The 26,967-nt window shown below is 42.7% G+C and overlaps 1 protein-coding gene and 1 long non-coding RNA gene across 8 annotated transcripts in view; one reads left to right on the top strand and one right to left on the bottom strand.

Annotated features, from left to right (window-relative positions):
- Positions 1-26,967, bottom strand: part of AUTS2 (activator of transcription and developmental regulator AUTS2) — a 1,184,853-nt gene that overhangs the window by 891,379 nt on the left and 266,507 nt on the right. For all 7 annotated transcript variants that reach the window (XM_085015600.1, XM_085015603.1, XM_085015601.1 and 4 more), the window contains 1 exon segment: positions 3,331-3,543. In XM_085015600.1, the coding sequence (XP_084871726.1) occupies positions 3,331-3,543 (213 nt within the window).
- Positions 17,693-18,902, top strand: LOC110260080 (uncharacterized). The gene is made up of 2 exons (XR_002342892.2): positions 17,693-17,867; positions 18,416-18,902. It is a non-coding gene; the product is annotated as an uncharacterized LOC110260080 (long non-coding RNA).

The following is a 26,967-nucleotide window of genomic DNA, read 5'->3' as shown; positions in this document are numbered from 1 at the left end:
CTCTTATAAAAGTATGTAATTGCACTCTCGCAATAAAAGGATTAGTTGCCTTCAATGAAGTTTCAGGGAAAAAAAAAAAAAAAACCTATTATTTTCTCTCCATGAAGGAGTAACATCCTCCCATAGTTACAGAAAAGCTATGCATTAAGTTGCCTGCTTAAGGAGTAACAATTCCTAATAAGATACAAACCTAATCCACTCTCACCGAGTCAAAAATAAAGACTAAATTCTCACCTCCTACTGCCCTCTTTCATCTGTAGTTTTTCCAATTATAACTCCCTCAATGAGAGGCACTACAACAATCCATTTGTTTAGAAATTCTTCTCAAGGCCCATTCTCATCTTGAGGTTCCCTTCCAGCTAAGACGGTTAAGATTCAGTTGCTTTATCTAGTAAGAGGCAAAGACGGCGGGGCCGGGGGTGGGGAGTTATTTTAATGTGTACAGGCATCTGGAATGATAGGAAAGCAATTTCAGATATGCTTAGCTCAAGTGGTGGAACAGCGCCTGTAACCATTAAACACACCCTGTGTGTCACCTTTTAAAACCAAGGATCACACAACAGATGGCACTTGTATGGGCTGACATCCCAGGAAGGCGTCTCACTCCTCTCCTTTAACGTCTTCACAGGGCCAACTAGTTACAGACTCCAAAACTAAATGACCTGCACACTTCCTTTACAGAAACACGGTTCCTTTTCGGCAACACAATGCATCTGTGTGTTATTCAAAAACCTTAAGAATGACAGAACTGAGAAACCTTCTAGTCCAAACCTCTCATTTTCCAGATGTGTAGCAACACGGTTTCAATAGCACACGGGATGCGAGTAAAATTATAAATGAAAAGCTCTATCCTCAATTATCAACGTCTGTCTCTCTTCCTATTGGAAAAAATAACACTTGAATTAGATAGTGTATTCTGGCATTAACACTGAAGATAAGAAAACACCATTTGTTTTTAAAACTTTTACACAGGCCAAAGATCCAATTCATTCTTTCCTTCTCCGTGATTCGTAAAAAGTGAGTCATACTAATTGCTTTTCAAATATGTCCCCTAAAACAAGGAAAGCTTTGATTTCACATACCCATTAGTACCAGAAGGTTGATCATTAAGACCAAAAAGCTACTCGAATTAGAGACATAAAAGTCCTAGCCTTCTTTTATGATCATAAACTCTTTCACCAGAGGACAAAGCAGAGAGAAGAATTTTGAAGAAGAAGAACAAAAAAGTCAGACCAGGGCTGGGAGTAAGAGAGTCAAGGATGAGGAACCACAGCTTTGTGTAGGCTCAGAATTAAATTAATTTCTTTCCTGAAAGAGTAAGAATGCTTCCTCCCACCCTGTTGGGACGGAGGACCTTGAGGAAAGGTGGTGGTCACACTGCAACCTCTCTCCACTGGGAATAATCACTTTTCCCACATAACTGGCACAGAGGGACCTGAGTTAGAAGTCACAGATGCCCCGGAATATTATCTTGTACAAAGCCTATCCCCTCCTCCCCCACCCCACTCTCTGTGCCCCCACCAAAAAAATTTTTTTTAAATCTTCATCTAAGTGTGGCTGCCTTCAACTTCCCACGCTCCTTCTCTGCTCTCCATTCTTTGTAGCTTATCCTGTTTCTCCTTGGGGTTTCCTATGCCATTTCTATGACCACAATCACTTCCCCGAGAAAACCATCTCCTGGAGTTTCTAAAAATACTTGTACACTCCCGGCATCCCATGACCTGGAGTCCTTATGTCAAACCAGGAAAGCAGAATATACAGAGAAAGAGAAGCAAGGCAGAGAAATCTGGGTCTCAACCCTGGCTCTGTCCCTCACTGTGAAGTGGCCTCAGACAAGGCACTTTATTTTTTAAGCCCCAGTTTTCCCACCTGTATAGTAATCATTAATATCATCCACTGCCCAGGGTTGTTGTGAAAATTGTGGATTATACCACACCAACTCCCTCACTGAATGACTATAACGTACGATGCATTAGATAAATGTTAATAACAACTATTACAACGCCAAACTGGCATTTCAATTTAGGACACAGAAAAAATGCCATGTATCAGGTTTGGGAACACGTCCCTGAGAGCTCCCTGAGTCCAGACTGAAATCCATCATCATTCCAGGTATTTTTTTCAGGAGTCAATCCACCGGGTTCGACTCTGACACCAAACTGACCACGAAATCTTATTTGTAACTAAAAATTATCACCGAAAATACACTCTTGCTTCTTCCTAAGAATGATTCCAAACTGGCTTGACCATTTAACAAATAGGAAGTTTCTAAGACTACAGATTTCTGTGCCTCCCCCCTTAGCAATTCTGACTCATCAGGTTCTAGGGAGGAGCCCGGAACGTGTTGAATAAGGCTCCTGATACAAGTCTGACAATGTGGGAGGTTTTGGCACCACCGTCTTGGGTGATCCCAGACCGTCTCCCTCTGCAGAGGAACATCTGCAGACTGGAAATTACCTGTTCAGCTTCTAATGAGCAGCACCTGCTCTGTGAACTACACTCCCTCCCTCAGCTTCCTTAAGTGAGAGTCAATCCCACCCAGAGGTCCCACCAAAAACAAACAAAACGCACCCAGGACACAGGTAACTCAGCAGGCACTGAAGCCTCCGGATTTGCGCAGAAAAACTGCTATCAACAGCCTCGTTTCTCATATTAATCTATCTCATGTGGGGATTTCCACAGGCAGCCCTTCCAAATGCCAAGAGCTGTATTTCCTTGTGGATCATTGAAACCCAATTATTGAGCAGCCCAGTAAGCCTTTGCTACCAGACTTTCATGCAATCAGCAGATCACAAAGACAGTCCTGAATTATGGGCTACGGAGGACAACGGAAGAACCGAAAGGCAAACTCATTTCTTCACCGCTGCTCTCCCACACGCCACAGTATTTGAGCTTCCCTGGAAACTATAAATCTTACTCAGGGTACTGCTTGCATGCAGACAACCATTTTTAGCACCACAGAACCTTGAAATACACAGTGTATGTGGTCATACCTGCCGTTCCCTTTGTTCTACCTCAGAGGACCTCTCTCTGCAAGCCAGTCTGCCTTTACCATCACCAAGATTTCTGCCCTCAATGTCAAGGGCACCAGCATCAGGCTTGGTCACACAGAGAGCACATGACTGAAAGGGTACCATGCTAAAGTTTCAGGCCATAATAAAAACAACGAGCATGGATGATCTAGTCTTTTAGAAGCAATCACACAGCTCGGCAGGACAGCCCTCCAGCAACCAGCGAGACCACCTTCTCTACCTGTTAGGAAGACCCTCGGAGGAGCAGACACCTGAGGTAAAGCAGCCACAGGCAGGAACGAACCCTAAGCATCCTCACCTGTCTGAGTCCCTTCGGCATTTTCTTCCTCTTCCCGAGGTGCTGGCAGAGATTGCGGTCATTTTCTCGGTCTGAGCTGTAGTGGTGGGGGTGGCTGAGTCTGCTCTTCTTGGAGTGAAAGGACAAGCCGTTGGTAAGTGCTTCTCGTTTCTTCTTGGTCAGAGGGGTCTGGCGTTTCTCCACCCGTTCCTGAGGCTTAAGTGCTACATCTTTCTGCAGAAAAGCAGAGAAGGAAAGGAAAGTGGTGGTTACATAGGTATCTAGCATCACCTCCAAAATACAGGTCAAATGGGGTTACTAGAAGGAAGGGGGTGAAGGCAGGAAATTGGGGTATGAGGCCACAGTTTTTCTGAATTCCTAGTGGCACAAATATATCCTTTTTGTTTTTACTGGGAAGAAAACTCAATAAAGCACAAAATATCTGCCTATCAGAAGTGACGTCACTGCTGCCTGGGATAGTAGCTTTCCATTCTGTGCTGGGTCCAGCACACACTATTCCCCGAGGAGGCTTAATACACTCACTTCTCAAGATGGTACATCAATTAGGTTTCGGAAAAGGAGTACTAAGTGCATGCACGATTCAAAAAAAGCAGCACAAGACGGAACATACCAGGGCCAGGTGGATGTAAGCCAGCAAGAAAGAAACTGTCAATTCGTATGATTAAAACGTTTCCTTAATGCATTATATTTTTACCGCAAGTTCCTCTGAGCATCCTTAATTCCCATCTTCTTTGCAAAATGTAACAGCCATGTTATCACCAAGATCAACAGCAACTTTTCATTTATTCCTGTAGTGTGGCTGGGGGAGGGGGGTCAAAGAAGGATAACGCATGCTCTGGAAGAGGGAGCAGCACCTGTAGGAACTACAGGCAGGCACTTCAGGCCACATGACAGAGGTGCGATCTATGTCTGCAGGCAGGTCAGGATGTACTGAGATACCAAAAGACCTGGGTTTGAGTCCTAACATTGACATTGTTCACTATGAAATTTGAGGGTAAGTCACCGTAACTCTGAGCTCATATGCAAAATGGGCTCCAGATTTGATAAGACATGTGCCAATGTCCTTTGAACCCTGAGAAATGTACACATTAGATACTAAAATGAAAATGACTTGGCACTCACTCATTTGTTAATCAGTAGATATATTTCTCTTTACAATGAAAATGCTCGTTCCTAGAGCCTTAGCTGCACACAACGTCTCAGTATCTTTGGTCCTAAGCACATATTTAAAAATAAATACCAAGGAGTTCACGTTGTGGTGCAGAGGAAATGAATCTGACTAGTATCTATGAGGATGTAGGTTCAATCCCTGGCCTTCCTCAGTGGGTCAGGGATCTGGCATTGCCTGAGCTGCGGTGTAGGTCACAGACACAGTTCAGATCCCATGTTGCTGTGGCTTAGGCCGGCACCTGTAGCTCAGATTCCACCCCTAGCCTGGGAACCTCCATATGCTGTATGAGTGTGACCCTAAAAAGCAAAAAATTAAAAATAAATACCAAAACAAAAATGTCCCTCATCCATTTCACAATTTTGTCTTTTTTTTTTTTTTTTTTGCCATTTCTCGGGCCACTCCCACGGCCTATGGAGGTTCCCAGGCTAGGGGTCCAATCGGAGCTGTAGCCGCCGACCTACACCAGAGCCACAGCAACTTGGGATCCGAGCCGCATCTGCAACCTGTACCACAGCTCACGGCAACGCCGGATCGTTAACCCACTGAGCAAGGCCAGGGATCGAACCCGCAACCTCATGGTTCCTAGTCGGATTCGTTAATCACTGCGCCACGACGGGAACTCCCATTTCTCAATCTTAAAATGTCACTCTCACCTCACTCTCCTTCCCAGCCAGTACTCTTTTTTTTTTTTTTTTTTGGTCTTTCTAGGGCAGCTCCCGTGGCATATGGAGGTTGCCAGGCTAGGGGTCCAGTCGGAGCTATAGCCATCGGCCTATGCCAGAGCCAGAGCAATGCAAGATCCGAGCCGTGTCTGCAGCCTACACCACAGCTCACGGCAACGCCGGATCCTTAACCCACTGAGCAAGGCGAGGGATCAAACCCACAACCTCATGGTTTGTAGATTCATTAACCACCGAGCCTCGACGGGCCAGTCCTCCCGGCCAGTACTCTTGAGGGTATCTACTCCACCTTTTCCCAGTATCTCAGCATTCCCCACTTGACACACATACATGCTCCTTTTTTTTTTTTTTTTTTTTTGTCTCTTTTTGCTATTTCTTGGGCCGCTCCTGCGGCATATGGAGGTTCCCAGGCTAGGGGTCAAATTGGAGCCGTAGCCACCGGCCTACACCACAGCCACAACAACGCGGGATCCGAGCCGCGTCTGCAACCTACACCACAGCTCATGGCAACGCGAGATCGTTAACCCACTGAGCAAGGCCAGGGATCGAACCCGAAACCTCATAGTTCCTAGTCGGATTCGTTAACCACTGCACCACGACGGGAACTCCAACATACATGCTCTTTGATGTCTTTCCCCAAATCAGTCACAGTCATTAGCTGGGGACCTTGGACCTTTGCATCTGCTTTGCCTTGGCCTCAAAAGCCCACCCTCCCACACCCTTCCCTTTTTCTAGTTCAAGGACTCTACCCAGTGCTGCCACTTCAGAGAGACTGTTCTGTTACACAAAACACTGTACTTAGGGGTCCACTCATTTAACATGTATTTTCTATCTACTCATTATATGCCAAGTCCAAACCCAGCACATCCTGTTGATGGTCAGAAAACAATCACGTGGGAAAAAAATCCCCACCTCATGGAACTTAGAATTCAGAGGACAAATATGAATCCAATCACACAAATATATAATTATGAAATGAACCATTCAGAAGGAATGATAAAGGCTGCTAAAACTGAGGGAAATGGTCTAGTCCAAAGGAAGAGGTTGTGGCTGAGGAGAGAGCTGCCATTTGACCTAGATCTGAAATTCTGGGCAACGAGAACAGCTTGTGCAAAGGCCCTGAGGCTGCTGGTAGCATAATACTTTGAACGAATGAGGTCAAGTACTAAATAGCAGTAACCCCTGGGTCTGACTTACAGAGTCAGGCAAATAGTAGATGGTCAAAATGTGTCTAACAACTAGGTAAAGGATTCAAATCTATAAATCATAATAGTGACTTAATGATATCCCAAGCTGCCTCTAACACAGAGTGAATGAGGAAGGCTAGTAAAGCTGTTAGAAACAGGAAGCCAAGGAGCCTAAATAAATAGGCACTGCTGGCATACAAGAAGCAAACAGCAAGCCCCAGAAAAGGGGAAAGGCCTTATTTTTGCAACATCAAAGATAACACCCTTATAAAGTAAATAAGTGGATTCTGGGCTAACTTCTAGCTGCTACCACTGGAGATGACTTGCCATTTTCCCTCGGAGAGGCAGCTCGCCCAAGGCAATGAGGGTGTGGAGAGGAACGGTTGAGGGGGACAAGCTGAGGCTGAAGCAAGTACACTGGCCATTGATTCCACAGTTCCTGGACATTTAAGTTCCCTTAAATGTTCGATAAATGTCTGCTATGTTTATTCCTTTGTCCAGTGTCGACTACCACAGTCAGCTATGTCAGGTGCTCAGAATTTGGTCTCGCATGTAACCAATTTTGTCAGCTACCAAGAAAAAACACTCAGGTATAATGGCAACACTGGTTGAAACAGCCAGGTGAGTCCTATCACAGACTGCTTCCATAGAATATGATTAAACTGCACCACTTCTAAGGGTAATACATAAACTCCCCACAGGCTGAAAGAAATGCCTTTCTTTGTCACACAATCCACCTACTGCCCTACATCATATGCATGTAGAGTATCGGATTAATAAACAAATGATATTTAATAATGTATCAGCTGTGCTTTTAAAAAAAAAATTACACCATTCTCTTCAGAGACCGTATCTTTTTTCATACTGAAGGTGCTCCAAAGTATATTGAAAATTATGTGCAATTCCATACAAATGTGAATTAATATTTATGAGAATATGGTATAATTTTTTCCAAATCCATTTTATTTTCATGTAGCATATTAATCAAGGCATTCTCACTGCACCACAGAACAGCTACACAGAGCAAATGGACCCCATGCCGTGACATTAGCTTGTAAGAGACCTGCTGAAGTCTTAGCAGCAGCAGTACAATCATCTTAGCTCCAATTAATGTGGAGATTTTCAACTCTGGAGGGTATGGGCGGGGGTAGAAGAGGGGAAGAGAGAATCAAAATGTGTACAGAGGTGGTAGCTTAAGAGGAAAGAAGACATGAAGCCTTTTGCAAGTTTTTATTATGTTGAGATGATTTCGAAGATCTTTGAAAGGATAAAGAGTATCTTTGAAAGATACTCTTTATCCTTTCAAAGACATAGTTTTATTTATAAATACTATATAGACTCTTTGGAACAGTTCCTGAAAATACCAGGCTGTTATTTGTCTATTCCCTCTATAAACCTGTACCCACTGCTTACTATGTATAATGTAAAATGATCACTTAGCAATGACTGTCTTGGGAATGAAATGACAAAATCTGTCCACTCTTTAAGCAATGAGACTCGAAGACAAATAGACCGATTATAAACTACTCACATTATAACTTTCTAAAGAGTTGCACACATGATCACATGCATGTTTATGTGTGCATATATCCATCTATCAAGTCAGCATGAGCAAACTATATTAGCAACAAATTTTAGAATTTCCTTAACGAAACAGACAGCCTGTAAAGCACTGCTACAATATAGGAAGAAAAACTGTCTGGTTAATACATTTTTAGGATCAATGAATGGTGATTTTCAAAGGCCTCTTGAGTCATTAGTCTACCATGGTGTGGGCTAGTGGTTCCCAAAGAAAACTGAAGTCTATCAGAACTATCTGCACTGGTTTTTGAAAATAAGACGACGACTCAGTAAGGAAAGCATATTAGCAAACAAGCAAGGGAGGAGGACAGAAGGATTAGGGAGAGATCTGGAAAAAATGCTTTGAGGCATTCATTCATTTGACAATCACAGAAGAAGCAAGCAAGAAAGCAAGACAGCCAGCCAAGAGAAGGCTAGCTGTGAGGTAAAAGATTTAGACATATTTGCTGGCAATAGAGGGGGTAAGTGCACAAGCTATGCACAACAGATGGGGACAGGTTTCATGAATAGTTGAAATTATGTGATTTTTAGGTCACTGGTGATGGAGGGCAGGGTCACAGCAGTACACATGCTGAGAGCCTGAGGCTCAGAGACCCACTAACCAAGGCAATTTCCTTCAACACTCAGCCTTTCTTCAAAATAGGTGATATTGCTCTTGACTTTCCCTTCTCCCAAATTATAATCTTCCACCAAAGGCTTCCTCTGCCACTCCTGAATTTCAAAATGAGATGGTTCGGTGTTGCACAAACTAAGAGAGAGCAACAAATTGCAGGTGAAACACTCTGTAGGCTGCAGGGCTCCATTTGCTGATTACAGACGAAGCCACAGACAATAGAAAATGAGGGCACAATTTGCCTGCCTTGCATGAAACAGGCTGTAGAAAGAAAGCCTCCATCTGATTTTTCCAACCAAACTAATCTGAGAGCAGCCCATCACTTCTAAAGCATATGTGGTATGTGTCTACTTATGCTCAGGTGTGCCCATATGTGTGAAAGAGGGGTGCAATTTAAGCAGAACCTCTTCTATTAGTTATCCGATCTTAGGGACTTGCAAAGAAAATAATAAAGAAGGCAGAAGAAAAAGAAAAACTGCTTTCACCATCAAAAGACATTTATGGCTGTGTGCTGTCATTTTGGTCTGTCAGGTCCTTTGCTGGATTACTACATTGCATTTGTACTTGTTTTTGAATGGTTTTGCAAACACTGATACCATCACTTCTCTCAAGTGCAAAAAAAAAAGCAAAAAGGAGTTACAGTGATAGTGAAAATTAAATAAACAAAACATGCAGCTATTTTAAAACTTAACTCTACATGGATATGTTTACAGTGCGTCTCCCACGTCAAACTTTTGAATAAATGGACTTAACGAACAGATTTTCAGGACCTAAACTTCTTAGTAAGTACAAAAGACTCTATAGGAACTTAACAACAACAAAAAAAAATCAGTACACCATTCAAAAAAAAAAAAAAATCCCTCCTAATGTGTTTAATGGTCACATTAAAACCTATGCCACAGCCAGACCAGGGATCAAACCTGCCAACTCCACAGCAACCTGTGCTGCTGCAGTTGGATTCTTAACCCACTGCACCACACCCAGAACTCCTTTTTTAAAAAAAATTTTATTGGAGTAGAGTTAACTTACAGCATTGTATTAACAGCAAATAGAATCAGTTACACATATATCCATTCTTATTTAGGTTCTTTTCCCAAATAGGTCATTACAGAATATTGAGTAGACTTCCCTGTGCTATACAGGTAGGTTCTTGTTATCCATCTAATTTATATATCGTCGTGTGTATATGTTAACCCCAAATGCCTAATTTATCCCCCCCACATTTCGTCTTTGATAACCAAAAGTTTGATTTCAAAATCTGTGGGTCTGTTTTTGTTTTGTAAATAAATTCCTTTGTATCATTTTTATTAGATTCCACATATAAGTGATAACATGATATTTGTGTTTCTCTGGCTTATTTCACTTCATATGATAATCTCTAGGTCCATCCAAATTGCTGCAAATGGCATTTTTTATAGCTGAGTAATATTCCATTGTGAATATATACCACATCTTCTTTATCCATTCCTCTGTTGATCAATATCTGGGTTGTTCCACGACTTGGCTATTGTAAATAGTGCTGCAACGAACACTGGGATGCACAGCTTTTTGAATTATGGTTTTCAGCTAAGATATGCACAGGATCAGGACTGATGGATCATATATGATAGTTCTATATTTAGTTTTTTAATGAACCTCCAGACTGTTCTCCATAGTGGTTGTACAGCCACTTTAAAAAATAGGTTAGGAAGTTCCCGTCGTGGCTCAGTGGTTAGCGAATCCGACTAGGAACCATGAGGTTGCGGGTTCAATCCCTGGCCTTGCTCAGTGGGTTGGGGATCCAGCATTGCTGTGAGCTGTGGTGTAGGTGGCAGACATGGCTTGGATCCTGCGTTGCTGTGGCTCTGGCGTAGGCTGGCAGCTATAGCTCCGATTAGACCCCCAGCCTGGGAACCTCCATATGCCAGGGGAGCGGCTCAAGAAATAGCAAAAAGACAAAAAAATAAATTAATTCAATAAAATAAATAAATAATAGGTTGGAGGCATTCCATTGTGGCTCAGTGGTTAATGAATCCAACTAAGAACCATGAGGTTTCGGGTTCAATCCCTGGCCTTGCTTTAGTGGGTTAAGGATCCGGCGTTGCCCTGAGCTGTGGTGTAGGTCGCAGATGCAGCTCGGATCCCGTGTTGCTGTGGCTCTGGCATAGGCTGGTGGCTACAGCTCCGATTCGACCCCTAACCTGGGAACCTCCATATGCTGCAGGTGCGGCCCTAGAAAAGCCAAAAAAAAAAAAAAAAAAGGTTGGCTATTTCTTCAAAAGTTCAAAGTACACCCACCTACCATATGCTCTAACCAATCTACTCCTAGTTATTTATTTCCCCAAGGAAATAAAAATGTATGCCCACATAAAGATTTGCACATGAATGTTCATATCAGCTTTGCTAGAGACTAAAGCTGGAAACAACTTACATGTACATCAATGAATAAACTGTGATATAACCATTCAATGGAATATTACTTAGCAATTAAAAGGAATAACCTATTTATACATGCAGCAACACAAATCTCAAAATAAATATGCTGAGTAAAAGAAATCAAACCAAAAAAAACATTCTGTATGATTCTACTTACATAAAATTCTAAAAAGTGTAAAATCAACGGTGACAGAAAACGTATGAGTGGTTCCCTTGGAAATACAGGAAGAGATTATGTAGGGACATTAAGAAATTTCTGGGGTGATGAGCATTTTCATTGTCTTGATAGTGGCGACGGTTTCATGGATGTATACACATGTAAAGCTTTTCAAGTTTTGGAGTTCTGTCGTGTCTCAGTGGTTAACGAATCTAACTAGGAACCATGAGGTTGTGGGTTTGATCCCTGGCCTCACTCGGTGGGTTAGGGATCCAGCGTTGCCGTGAGCTGTGGTGTAGGTCGCAGACGTGGCTCGGATCCCATGTTGCTGTGGCTCTGATGTGGGCTGGTGGCTACAGCTCCGATTCGACCCCTAGCCTGGGAACTTCCATATGCTGTGTGTGCAGCCCTAGAAAAAGACGCCCCCCCCAAAATTTTTTTTTTTAATTTTTTAAAAAAGCTTTTCAAGTTTTAACCTTTGTTTCATGCAATTTACTGGTAGGTCACATATACTTCACTAGAGCCTTTTTTAAAATGACAACTCTTGCCATCATGCACAACTAGCATATCGTTATCACCAAATATTAGATTACTTTGGGTGTCCATCAAAAGGAACTCATCTTTCAGATTCCGAAGCAAAGGGACAGCCACACTCCGGAAGGACTGGCTTTAGTCCACAATGTAGCCATGAAGGTCCCACTGGAGACAGCTCAGCTGTGGACATGAATGTCTCACTAAGGACCACAGAGCAGTGCCCGGGCTTCACTTCACTGTCACTGACAAGGTGGAGGTCACGTTGGGCCTTTTTCTCTTCACCTCTTAACAGTCAAGTCTTAGCTATTCAGAGGCTAACCTTTTAAAGTGGAGTTTTCTCTTATCTTTAAGTACCTTGGTTACTGTTGGGCCACATCCTCTCTCACGAACACATTGATCAAAGACCAAAGAAAGAAAACATAAATTTTAACTGCTTCTAAATGTTAAAAAAGAGACGGCTTATTAAAACACTATTTTTAAAATACATAACGATGCATATGACATTAAGGGAATCCAAATGGAGATAGGAAAATGGTTTAAAAAAGAGAGAGAGCAAGCACAGACAAATTCTGTATATAAAAACACCTGTCAAAGGATTTGTGCCACTGTCAGAGGTTAGGTGCAAAAGGAAAAAAAAAATGGGGGGGGGGGCCCTCAAAACCAGCGGCTGAGAAGCTTTCCTAAATTCAGTTATGGGATGAGATCACAACTATCAGCTTAAGTGAGATTTTTGCACACTCTGTTGTGAATTGAAAACGTCCCAGCAGTCTCCCATTCCCATAGATAATTGAGAGTTGGCTGCTGTTAGACCTTAACACGCTCAAAGTGGTTGAGTCCCTGGCAACCAGATGCTATTGCTTAAAACAGTTTAGGCTCTTAGCCCTGAAGGATTCCTCAAATTGGATTACAGTCCCTCCAGATAATCTGAGAAATACAGCATGACGAAAAGGAAACCTTAAAAAAAAAAAAAATTAACTCCTCCATAACAGCAGCATTTCTGAAAGCTGAGCACAGCATGACTGAGGCAGAAAATCTCATCAGCAAGGGCTTAAGGGCAATAACATTCACAAAGGGTGAGCCCAAAAGGGGGATGGGAACCCACACAACAGAGGCGAGCATAATGGAAGCCAGAAGAGAAAGTGAGCACCACACAATTCTCAGGCCTTTCCAAGGGCAGGAGTTTGGTTTGCTGCCTCAAAAAGAGGCAGGGAGAACACGAAAAATGCTGCTTTCTCATCCGCTCAGATCTAATCCACTGAGGTCTCTCACTCTCACACACACACACACACACACACACACTTGACAGGATGTGCAATGCTAATGCTACCCCTATTAATGAGCCAATACTCACTTCTGACTAGGCATTAGTATGCAAAAGATGGGGAAAGGGTTAATGAATGTATTTATTACACTGCAGCAAAACAGTCAGTAGCTGGGTCTTCCCTGTAATACTCAGGTTTAGCTCCACAGGGAGAGTGGCTGTAACTTCTTCAACATCCTTGAATTCCTAGCAAAGAAAACAGATCGAGGTACACAGGTACAGTGAGCGATCTTTGAACGCATGAATTAAAGAAAGGAGGCCATCATGAATGCTCCTCTTACTCTAGGGGCTGCTCCCCACCCTGGACTAGCACTGTCCAGCCCTCCTCCTTTCTCACATGTCCACCCAAGAACTTTCAAACTTACTATCCCCCACCCCATCCTCGGGAAAGTCATTACTAGAGGGTGTGAACAGATCCTCAAGAGAGGACACAGGTCACCTTATTAAATCCAAGAGAAAACAAAACAATAAAGGAGACTGGGAAAATGTCAGATCTTGCCATCTTTGTGGCTTGATTTCAAGGCCAAAATACCACACACTGGGTCTCAATACCTCTGTATTTAAAAAAAAAAAAATTAAGACTGGTTGATATCAACCAGAGAGTCGATGAGTTCCCGTTGTGGCTCAGTGGTTAACGAATCCCACTAGGAACCATGAGGTTGCGGGTTCGGTCCCTGCCCTTGCTCAGTGGGTTAAGGATCCAGCGTTGCCTTGAGCTGTGGTACAGGTTGCAGATGCGGCTCGGATCCCGCGTTGCTGTGGCTCTGGCGTAGGCTGGCAGCTACAGCTCCGATTCGACCCCTAGCCTGGGAATCTCCGTATGCTGCGGGAGCGGCCCAAGAAATGGCAAAAAGACAAAAAAAAAAAAAAAAAAGTCAAGATGAGGACCCTGACTGGCCTCTTTGAGAACCTTTTCACATCTGAATTATTTGATCCAGATTAGTAATAAGGTACAGACTCTGACTTTCTTCCCTTAAAATGCTCCCGGTTTCTTCTCTTCCCTAGGTATCCACCTACAACCACATCTTCATTTTAAATGACCAATGTCTGACCCTAACTGAGCCTTTAATTTACTTAAGGAAGGCTGCAGTGCATCCATTCATGTCACTTATCTAACAGAGTGAAATGAAACGAATCACAGGAGAAAGAAAGTGAAATAAGGGCTGAGAGTCCGAGCCCTGGAAGAGGCCTCCCTTTCCCCCTGCTGCACCATTACCAGCTCCGATCCTCACGTTCCCTTAATCTTCTCCAGAAAAGGGGGGGGGGGTTCCTGATGTGATTTCAGAATCTTACAAAGTGGGACAAATGCCCACTAACACGTCCTTCCAGCTCCGGCTCTTCTACATTAATAGGCAGTGGAGAACACCTTGGTATTTGACTTCAATTAGGGCTGGCTGGGCTTTCACAGATGCAGAGAGGTGCTGGCTGGGCACGAGTAACCACTTTCTCTAGGAGAGGTTCATTTAAGAGAACAAAATCTCACATGCACACAAAAGGCACATTCTGTCCACTCAGCAGACAGGAAACAATTTTATGAAAGGTAATAGAATGGTGAAGATTACTCAGTGACAGGAAAAGCAACTTTGGGCAAAATTCACATCAGGTGGCCCTGAACAAAAACCACCTTTTTTTTTTTAATCTTTTTAGGGCCACACAGAAGGCATATAGAGGTTCCCAGGCTAGGGGTCCAATTGGAGCTGTAGCAGCTGGCCTACGCCACAGGCACAGCCACAGCAGATCCGAGCCACATCTGCAACCTACACCACAGCTCACAGCAATGCCAGATCCAGACCCACGGAGCAAGGCCACGGATGGAGCCTGCATCGTCATAGATGGTAGTCAGATTTGTTTCTGCTGCGCCACAACAGGAACTCCCCCAGATAATTTCATACAGCATATTGGGAAGGGTATACATAGGAGAGACAAACCTTTTTCAGCTCAAGTTTTTCAAGTGCTTCAGAGAGGTTTTTAGAGAACTATGAAATAACTGTTGCTTGAGTAATAAATAGTTCTAACTTTCTCCCAACTTCCCAGAAACCGCAGTCAACGTCCCACTGGGAATGAGCGGCATTCCTTCATTCAAGAGCAGTGGTGCAGAGAACTACCACATCCACGTGTGCATACAATCCAAACAACTGTTAACACCCTTTCTGAATCTACTTTTAAGCGGCTTATCAAGGGCAGGGACCAATCTACTTCAATATCTATAAATTTAGGATTCTCCGTGGGATGATCTCCTACGTTCCTCTAACTTCTCTAATGACATTACCCTGGGAGGCTATTTTGCACATATACGATGCTCCATCAAGGTAGCTTAGTGTTCACTGATTACACAGAAGTATTTCCCCCAGATCATATTTTCCAGATCTTTAAATATCTCTGGGAAGTTTCTCTTATATAAAAGCACCCTTCAAGTTCGTTCATCCCAACTTGATTTTGATGTGAGAACTAGACATGACTTAATAAAAGGTCAGACCATTTCCGAATTTAATAAAGCAAGAACTAATTTGCGATTTGTCATAACCACTAAGACTTGTATGGCAATGAGAGTTGAGAGTTTACATGTCCGCCTTTTAAAATCATCATCTCATTTGATTTCCTAATAACCTTATACAGCAAGGTACCATTGTTTTCATTTTATAAATGAGGACACTGAGGCTTGGTAAACAAATGGCATCCCCCAATTCACCATCAGCAATTGTCGACAAACCTGGAGTCTCTTGGCTCCAATTCCACTTTCTCATTCCCTAACACCAGGTCATCATTACAGCCTTATTTGTAAGTGTCAGGACTACGACCTTTTGTTTGAAGAAAATTTTAAATTATAGTTTAGTACTGTCTCATTACAAAACCCTTCTAACTCACCTCCATTTCCCCTCAAAGCACAATTAGGGAAAGACTAGACATAAGTCAAATGTTTGAACTCTTTCTGAAAGATTCAAATCCGCAATAAAAATTCAGACAAATAAAAGCTTTGGCTTTTCTCTAAAACTGGCCCATTTTCAACATTTTATTTCAGGGGTGAAAAGTGGCAGAGAATGATCCCTTTCTGACCTTAAAAAATTAAGAAGCTGAACAAATGCTCCAGACCCTGCATTCCACATGCTCTGCCTCTGTGGCTCAATAAATATTAATGGATAATGATGGCAGCGATAAATACCCACAGGACTGAAAAGAGAAATTCTTGTTTGGAGCATACTGCAAATGTTCTATCACTGCAGGAGACATATAACCAGGTTTCAGGGAATGTTTTCCAGTCTTAGAGCTTGTTCACAGTTCCAGCCTGGGAGTGCACACTTCTCTACTCTCTTTCCTATCACTCTCCAACCCCTGTCTTCTATTTCAGGTTTCAGTCAGAAGCATTTTCTTTCCTATAGCATCAAATGGGGAAAAATAAAGTGACCTATCCTACAGGCTTTCAGAGAACATAGAAAAGTACTTAAGATGTACTCACTGACCTGAGACACAGGCCAAATAAACTTCTCAAACTATTTCTGCAATAGGGAATAAATTAGACACTACAACTGTAGTTGAGGAAAGGAGGCGACCCTTTCCATTGGTTTGTTTCTACACTGTTTGGAGAAATGAAAAGCAGTGTCAGTTCGCCTAAGAGACTTGGATACTAATTCTGAGGCAATTATGTCATGCAAAGATGTCCAAATTTTTACTCAGTTTGCTGAACAAACTACAGGCTTGTATCTGTACCAAAGCTTCCTATAGATAGATTTAGTGATGTTTAGGTACTTATTGGGTCTATCAGATTTGATAACAGAATCAATCTCTCCCTTTAGAAGCTCTGAGTTAATGGCAAAGTTTATTAAACTGCAGGCAGTCATTCAGAAAAGATCAATAGAGACATGATTACAGAGTAACCAGAGGATTAAACATGAGATTTATCACAAAATTAAACTGAATTAAATGTTCTCTGATAGCACTTGAAATGCTGTCGATACTTTTAACTCATAATCTATGCTTTCTGTGTTTACCTAATAGGCAATAGGGATGTCTGATTTGAGAAAATGACTGCTAAACAAAAACATAAGCCAGAGATGTGCTGAACACATTGAGTCCCTTCTGAAAACCTAAAAGAGCTGTCCACAGTTAACTCAGTGGAGTTTTGAGTGACGAAATACAACCCCATTCTGTCCATTGGTAAGGACACCCGTACAGGCATCCCCCACCTTCCCAAAGTTCACCATATGCTACTTCACTTTTACAAAGGACCTACATCAATACCTGTTTCCCCTAGCCAAGAGAAATCTAAAAAGGACTCTCACTTTTCAGGAAGGAGGCAAAAAGCAAAAACGGCATTCAGTGTCTGTTTTGCAAAGAGCTGATATAGAGGCAGCTTGCACCCCAAGCAGAAAGGGTGGCACCACCAAGCTCCTTCCCTGGAGCTTGGGGAAGGATCTCAGCATCTCAGCATCTCAACATTAAGCCGCCATAGCTTTGAACTGTGTCTGTGAGCCTCTGTGCTTTATCTTGACTTATTCTGTGCATCCTTTAGCAAGATGTGTCCTAAGGTAATTGCTTCTTGGCTTTATGCCATTCTGGCTTATGAAAGGCTTCACAGGAATACCCACTTTCAAATAGCAGGGGAAGCCTGTACCTCCTCACAGGGATATATCTCAGAAACTGTGTCTGCAAGTTACATACTTTAAACAAGTTCCTTCTCTTTAAACAATTTCTTTCTCTTCTCTCAGACAGAAGCATGTGGTGTGACACTGACCCTTGGTCTCACGAGGAAAGGGGGCTGGAAAATGTCATCGAGCTGTAGGAAAATCAACCCTTCCTCATCCTGGGAGGATTTATTGATGCCACCACAAGCTCAGCAAATTACATTCATAAAGGTGAAATCCCCATCGCAGCCTATGAAAGGTAACCACTGGCGAAACAAAGTGGCAACAGCATATACACTCGTAATCTGTGGAGGAGTCGATATACATGATGGCTGTTAAAACTGACATCAATACCGCGCTGAGAGAGAACAGCTCTGCAGGACCTGAAATGATAAAGGCCAGGCCTGCTGTGTGAGGTTGGGAGAGTATGTGTATGAGCAGAGGCATTGGTAGGGAAATCGGTTATGGGCAAAAATTGAGCCTGTGGGATTTTTTGGGTTTTGTTTTTCTTTTAGGGCTGCACCTGTGGCATATGTAAGTTACTAGGCTAGGGGTCCCATCGGAGCTGCTGGCCTACACCACAGCCACAGCAACATGGGATCTGAGCTGCGTCTGCAATCTACACCACAGCTCACAGCAACACCAGATCCTTAACCCACCAAGCAAGGCCAGGGATCGAACCCGTGTTCTCAGGGATACTAGTCAGGTTCGTTACCAATGAGCCACGGTGGGAACTCCTGAGCCTGTGATTTAAACTATATGGATAGGAGCATATCTGAAAGAGACTTTCTTTTTTTCCCCGTCCAGGTGTTAGTATATTGCCAGTACGGTTTATCCTACAAATGGCAACAGCCCTGCCCTGATGAGCAGCAGGCTCCGGTGATTTCAGCAGTAACCCAATATGGCAGCTGTTTTGTAAGCGGGGGAAGAGCTCAGTTGGAAACAAGATGCTGAGGCTGATACCACCCTGCAATTCTATCATCCCCTCGTCGGCACACTGATTTACACCGGAACAACCATTTTTCTTCTTAGCAGTTATCCAACCTTATAACACCATTTAGTGCCGTGGGCAGTCCCAAATATTTCTGAGTTTCTCAGGGAACAAAAATGCCATCCTGCCTGCTGAAGAAAGGGACTCTGCACCCCACCCTAAAAACTGGGGCTGCACTGAAAGACATGAAACCAAAGCTTCTTAACAACAGAGTCTTTCACCGACAGAGATCCTATCACACCAGTTTCTTAGATTTTTTTTTTCCCCACAATAGAAACATCACTCTAAGAAAAATACTGCACTTTACTGCCGTCTGTATTCTTTATTCATTTCCCATTTCTTTCTTTGTGTCTTTGCTGAATGTAGGACTGACACAGGTGCCTACTCTGGTGGCAGTCAGATCCGGCTTTGAGCACTGGTTGTTGCCACTTTGTCACTTTGTGACCTTGAGCAAATATCCAGTCTCTTTAGGCCTCCATTTCTACTCCTCAAATAGAGGAACAGAATTATGAGGTTTAATGAAATCTGTGGAAAGAGCCTGGGATATTTCCTAGCATACAATAGATAACAGATAAATGCTAAGTGAGGAATTCCTCTTCCTGGCTAATACAATCATGTTCTTAGTCATTACAAAGGGACACTGTTTGTCACTATAAAAGGTTATATTTGGCAACGGAGGACTGATGGTGAGACCTGTTCTCCATGTATCCTCAAGGCTGTGTGCACTGAGTGTCTTTCAGCGTACAGAGCAATGTACTGTATATTATATTTATAATACCTCTTTTAATTACCAGACTCTGTGAAGCTTCAGTTTTTCTCATTTCTATAAAATGAGGGCTAATTATGGCACCTAACTTACAAAGCAGCTATTATAATTAAATAAACTAACAAAGTTTCTGGAATATACACATTAGTTATTCTATTACTATGAATTAACTTGACCAAGGTCATACAGCTTGAAGACAGTGCCAGGATTCAATGCAGAGTTGTGTGTGGCTCTAGAGTTCACACCATCATAACACACGCATGGGACCAAATGCACTGCCCAGGCATTTATACTATCATTTGGGACTGGACATTTCCGTATCTCTCTATTCCCTTTAAAAAAAAAAAAAAAGGCACATTACTTGGTGTATTTAACCTGAAAAATAATGCAAAGAAAGTACAATTTGCTCTTTGGAATAATAACACCACATAAATTTTCATCTTTTTTTCCCTAAATCTTGTGCAATTTATGAGAAGTGCAAAAGTTCCTGGAAAAAGAAAGGAAATATATTTCCCATCACCACATGGAATGAAAAGATGGAAACGTCAGGAAACTTTGGCACAGGAAAAGAGGAGTCCTTTGTACATCCAAAATTAAAAAGACCACCATGTAAACCATTCCTAGAGATAGGCAAAAAGAGGGCATGAAAAAGCATTTGCTATTGACTCCATCATAAATCTCTTTCCAACTGCTTTACCCCTGCTGGTTTTCCACATGAGACATCTGTCCACTTTCAAAAAGAAAATAAATGCATAGAGAATAGTTACTAGATGCAGTTCAACATAAAAAAGATTACCTGCAAGGCTTCCTGCTGGAGGCTAACCTTGAAAGGAATGGGTTTCCTGGACTTTATGAGGGAATCCCTCCACATACCATCCAAAACCTTCCTGCAGAAGGCTTAACGGAACAGGGGGAGATAGAACAAAGAAGGAGGGGGGAAAGCTCTCCTTCCCAGCTGAGCACTGACACATACAGTACCGTTTGGGAGGCAACTTTATGTGCTCTTAGTAGTAGATTAATGAATGTAATTACCTAGCATTGTGGCTGTGAATGCTGCAAAAACTATAATTTATAGAGTGCTGTAAAGTTCTAATGTGTTTTTATGTCCATAAGCTGCTTAACCATAATCTAATGCATTTGTACAAGAACAGCCTAAGTGGCTCTCAGCTGAACAGTGAACACAAGTGTCTGAACCTCAGCAATTCTCCTCGTATGTCTTTATAACCCAACCCCGTGTGGTAAGCATCTGAGGGAAACAGCTGCTGAATTATACAAATAATTCTAGAGACAGTGACAAGGCTCTCTGCCTCTCTCACCATGAGAAGAGTTTCTGGCTGACAAAGGGCTGCAGGCCGTAATTAAATGCTGGAGTGGTTCTGCACACATGTTTGGTGGTTACCTCTCATCCAGTTCATCTACGCTCATCCCTGTCCCCGAGAAGTGAGCAGGGGGATAAGGGGGGAGGAGAGAAGAGCACAGGAAAAAAAAATTAATTACCTTTACACCTGAAAATATCCTACCCGACTTCCGGCTTGGAAAAAGGCTTGCTTGCCATTTCCAATTTCGCTCTTTTCCTGCCATCATATTTTCAAGGAATGGGGAGTGAATACAGCATCCAAAAGAAACTGTCCTTTGAGACCCACGTACTTTACTCAGGGGTCTGAAGTGTCTCATGTGACTGGATGGGTGATTATGATGATAACGATCAGGGTGGGGTGCTGGCGGGTGGTCACGGAGGAGGCTGATGCTTTTTAAATGTTTACTATGTGCCAGAACTGCATTCCTTCCACTATCCTATGAGCAGGTACCATGGATTACCCATTTTCAGAAGCCCCTAAGGGCTGTGACTGGCAAGGCAGGTGTTTCAGTTCAGCTTTTCACTCCACAGCCTATAACAGGCTTATCAGAAAAGTTGCCTAAGACTTACAGCTTACTTAATGGTTTCCTCATCTGTAACATAGAGATAACAATAGTATCTACCTCAAAGGGTTCTTGTGGGAGTTAAGTAAACAGATATGAAGTACTTAGCACAACATCTGGACCTAAGTGATGCTCAGTGCACACTGGTCGTCATCACAATTAACTCCAGGAACAGGTGGAATAAGAATATACAGTTAATCCTTGAAAAATGCTGGAGTTAGGGGCGTCCTCTACTTGAAATTTTTAAAAATTCCCTTGTAGTTTATACATAGCCCTCCACATCCATGGCTCCATATCTGTAGATTCAAAATTCACATTTGTTTCCTGTGCTCTTCTCGCCGCCCCCTTATCCCCCTGTAGATTACGGAGCACTACGATATTTACTGTATTCATGTATAAGTGGACCAGCAAAGTTCAAATCCCTGTTGTTCAAGGAGCAACTGTCCCAGCAAGGAGGTTTGGGGTCAGGGGGATGCTGCAATGGACACCACAACCTGCGTGCATTTCCTAGAGGCAAACTTTCAAAGTCTCAAACACCTCTAACTGTGAGATCTAGAGATTTATACTGGAATCCAATGTACCAAAGCAGCAGCAGCAAAGTACAACTGGACAAGCCCCCCTCCACTTCCCAAAGCACAGTGTTGAGTAAAGGCTCCCCCAGAAAGGATCTTCTAAGGAGCCCTCAGGAGTAAACACAAAAATGAGCTACAGCAACAGGAACCCCCACATTCTCCTTCTCTTTTCAGTAGCGGTACACTATGGTATCAGTGAGTCAGTATTTTAGTACACATGAAAAAAATTGTAACTTTAGGAAAACACGAGGCTAGGAAATCTACAGAGCTTGTGGTTGAGTATGGGAGCACAATGGCATTACATCAGGGGCCACGTAGGGATGAACAGCCAGCTCTAAGACACACACTCAGGGTAAATTAGTATCATGGCTAATAAATAATTGATGCTCTTCCTAGTTAAAAATGTACTGCTCTCCAGCATTCATGGGATGAGATGTGATATGGATTCAATTAAAGCTCCATCCTGTCCAAGGGAAGAAAACTCCGCCTCTAAGAGAGAGCCACACAGCTGCTTCTTTACTTCTTGAGCCAGGTTGATCTCTGGAAGACTCAGATCCACCACTTTCACAGGGGCTTCATAAGCAGAAGCTACACATCTACCGCCCCCAACAGAGGAGTGCCAAAGCAGAGTTTGAAAGTAAAGAGAACTGAGAAAGTATTTCCTACCTCCTAGCTTTGACCCTAGATTTGAGAACTGATTCCTGTTATTTAATCTGAAAGAAGACAGGGTAGGAACAAATAAACCACTTCCTAAAAACACTGCTGTAGTCCTAAAAATGTTGAAGTGCAACCAGGCTTAGTAAACTAAGGCTCTGAGGTGTGATCAATTCTTCCCATATGCCTCCAAGACCTTGAGTTGCCCCTGCCGCACACCACTGTTTCCCTGCAGCTTCCGAGACACACTGCCTCCTCAGCAGTCCTGATCATTAGAAGAAAGCTGCTGGACACACAGCAGTTGCCAAATAGTTACCCTACCTGCCACCACCTTTCCTTTCGCCTTTCTCACCTCAGGTTTTCTCCATGGGAATGGGATCCTAGCCTGCCTCCCGACATTCTCCCCACACAAACACATCCCATACTCTATCCCGTCCACTCCGCTTTGGCAAGTCCACTTCTAGCGCAGGACCTCCTGTAAGAGCCTTGTCCTGTACTTCTTTAAACACTCAAAAATATCACTAAGTGGCTTACTGATAGGGTAGATAGACATTACAAATTACAGCTTATAAACCTGTGTAGAACAGGGTGCTCTGAGAAACTAAATCCCAGCATTTGGCAAATAAATACATCATTAAGCTGTAAGAAATAGCCACACTTAGTGACTATAATTAACCCTTGAACAACATGCGTTTGATCTGTGCAAGTCCACTCATATGCAGATTTTGCTCACTAAATACATACTACAGTACCACACAATCCACAGCTGGTTGAATCTGCAGATGTGGAGAGCCGACTGCAGCATCAGAGGGGATTTTCAACGGCATGGAGGGTCAATGCCCCTAAACTCATGCTATTCAAGGGTCAACTGCATATTACATATTTGAAAGCTGCTAAGAAAACAGAACTTAAAAGTTCTCATCACAACAACAATAACAAAATTTGTGGCCATGTATGATGATGGGTATTAACTAGACTTATTGTGGTGATCATTCTGTCATGTATACCAATAACCAAATTATTTCGTTGTACACCTAAAACTTATACAATGTTATGTGCCAACTGAGACAGTTGAAAAAAAGAAAAATAAATAATCATATCTAAGACAAGTATCAGGGGATCATCTTTTGGTATTAACAATGCAATGAAGACTTTGTAGAGGTACCAGACCTCGAGGTAACAAAACCCAAGGTAATTAGCCAGTACCCATCAAACACACCAAGTATGATGTGATCTGGCCCACAGACTTCTTTTGACCAAAGATCAGGAATTTGCCTCTGAATAGGACAGTGTATTAAAACAGAAAAGCAAGGGAAGATGCGATCATACATGCTCACCAACACATGTTTTCCTCAAGAAATAAAATAAATCCAACTTCATCCAGTCATGGCAACACTCAACAGTCAAACAGGTCTGTGTGACCTACCATGTCACTAGGGCAGCTCAAAGCTACAACAGCCTCGTGAATACTAGGTAGATGCTTACTGGCAAGAGGATAAATCCTGATTTCAGTGCTCACAGTAAAAAGTTTTATGCAATGCCAGATAAATCAAGTGACTTGTATATACCGTTACCACAACTGCTGGTCCTACAGTATTAATCTCTTGAGAGAGAAGACTCTTACATCACAGCAAATCTCTCTCCATACCCTGTCTGGTCCCTGGGAGCTGCTCAAGAGAAATTTGTTGTAGAAACACTGAAAAAGTAGTTTTAAAATTTATAATTCACTGTTTTGGATCACAACTTCTTCTGTTAATGTGGCACTGATCAAGTCATCATCTACTTTTTGGACTGTATCGAAAGGTAGACAATCCACCTATACATATATCTGAAAAACAATTCAAAATGGAAAGTTATCTGTCAATATGATAGTTGAGAATAGCTGGTTTTGTTTTTGTTTTTTGGTTTTTTGGGTTTTTTTTTGCTTTTTAGGGCCGCTCCCGTGGCATATGGAGGTTCCCAGGCTAGGGGTTGAATCAGAGCTGTAGCCTACACCACAGCCACAGTAAGGTGGGATCCGAGCCGCATACGCAACCTACACCACAGTTCATGGCCAGGGATTGAACCCTCATCCTCATGGATACCAGTCGGATTCGTTTCTGCTGAGCCACAACGGAAGTCCATGCACGGCTGGTTTTGAATGGCTGTTCCTGTGCCCTTAGACATTACTAGAACATTCGATATGCTCACAATGTTCTTCCCTTCCTGTACGGACAGTGGGTTGGTTTAGAGGATGCGTGAAGGCTAAAATCGCTGCAAAGAGGCCCTATTCCAGGGTCCTGGGGCCCTAAAGTCTATAACTCTGAAGGAAAATAATGATGTTTTCTCTATAAGGATCAACTGGGCAACCTGTTTGGTGCTTCCTAAGACGAAGCCAAAATAATTCTAAAGTGCCCAGTATTTTCTACACATAAGCTATAGGGCATTTATCAAGCCGTGTCACACAGCAACCCGAAAGCCATTTTTACCCGACAAGCTCTACACAAAAACCGAACCCAAACACAATAAATCTTTTCGGCCCCCTGGATCTTGCGTTAATAATCTGATGAGGGCAATCATAGTCAATTTTGCAATACAAAAAAAATAGTAATAATGTTAATGTCCTCAGCACTACTTTTACAATCTAAGGGGACAGGTGAAAGAAATGATTTCTATTCCGATCCACAGAACAAAAGATGACTGAAGGGGCTATTCTCCTCAGTAAAGTACCAAACTAGTACCATTTAGATGCATAGGAGAGTAGTTAATTCTTTATACACACCGACATCTTCGACTGGGCATCAAGATTCTCTCCAGAGTTTGAGAAAGGCTGACCTAGACTTTCAAATGCACCTAATTACCTGATATACTGCCAAATGCCTAGACATTCAGTGTAGTATTTTAGAATAGGTAAAACAAAAAGCTCATCCAAGAAGGACTGGGGAGTGAGGGGGGAGAGAGAAAGAGGAATAAATATGCAAATCAAGATCATTATGGGTTCTTAGAGGACTCAGTAAAAGATAAACATGGGGAAAAATGGTTTAGGGTGCATTATAGTCAAAAGAGAGCCGCTGAGGGTTTTCAAGGAAAGGCTTCATGGATCTGGAACGTTCTCCCCAGATACCCACCGTCAAAGAGACACAAAGCCTGGGTTGGCTCCTATCAATTTCACCTCTTAATCTCTCTACCATTTCCCACCCTTCTGTGAAACTCCCACCCTTCTGTTCAGACCTCCTCATCAGGACTGCTGTTATCAACACCCTAACTGATACCCGGGTCTACAGTCTTTTACCTGCTGCAGGACTGGTGACTTCTCTAAAGTGCAAGTCTAAGCATGTCACTCCTTGCTTGAAAGCTTCTGTGGCTGTTCAGGATCAGTTCTTATCTCCTTTGCCTGAGTCCACAAGGCCTTCAATGATCTAGGCCCACGCTTATAGCTCTAATCTCATTTCTTGTCACCTTTTTTTGGGCCCCACTGCCCAGGGCACACTTACAGCTCAGACACACAAAATTACAAACCTACTGTACCTTCCCAGGTTGTGCCAAGCATCCCTTAACTCAAGTCTCTCAAGTTATATAATTTCCTCTACCAGTAATATTACTCCCTCCTAGCCCAGTTAACACCCCCGCTCAGCTTGGCTATTTCCTACTTAAATTTAACGTTTCCATTATCCCTAACAAAACACTTGTTCTTCTCATACATTCCTCTTCTTTTTTTGTCTTTTTAGGGCTGCACCCATGGCACATGGAGGTTCCCAGGCTAGAAGTCGAATAGGAGCTGTAGCTGCTGGCTACACCACAGCACACAGCAATGCCAGATCCTGAATCCAGTGAGCAAGGCCAGGGATCAAACCTGCATCCTCATGGATGCTAGTCAGATTATTTCTGCTGAGCCATGACAGGAGCTCCTAATTTCCATTTATTTTCCCATCCCTTTACCAGTCTATGGACCCCTGAGAGGCAGGGGCTGGGCCTGATGTGCTATCATATCCCCAGCATCTAAGAAATGAACTTTTTCTTAAAAGGGATATTCACACCACGGATGACTCTGTACATCAGGTAGGTGGTTCCAGCCACTCTCTGACACACTACCCCTGAGAGGAAAGGAGGCAAAAAGCTATGCATGATATTTGAATCCCACTCAAGTCAGTCTCTTAGGGCAGGTACCATTTTTATACCCTGCAGCATTTCTAACAAATCAGCACATTTCAAGCTTAAGACATATATGCCAATTTAGCTTCCAATCTCAACAGACTCAGGAAAGGTGGTAATGATATTTACTACATACTTACCATGGGCCAGATGGTGTGCTCTCTACAACCCTACAGATCAGGAACTCTGCTTCTTCCTCCAAATAGATGAGGAAATTGAGGTTTGGAAAAGTTAAGGCAGAGACTCTCATACTAAGTGAAGTAAGTCAAAAAGAGAAAGATAAATACTGTATGATATAACTTATATCTGGAATCTAATACACGGC

The sequence above is a fragment of the Sus scrofa genome, chromosome 3, assembly GCF_054392235.1.
Source record: "Sus scrofa isolate SSC_HxYL_T2T_F1_AM1 chromosome 3, Sscrofa_HxYL_maternal_Yorkshire_Landrace_v2.0, whole genome shotgun sequence".
Lineage (NCBI taxonomy): Eukaryota > Metazoa > Chordata > Mammalia > Artiodactyla > Suidae > Sus > Sus scrofa.
This window is presented reverse-complemented; position numbering and strand designations above follow the sequence as displayed.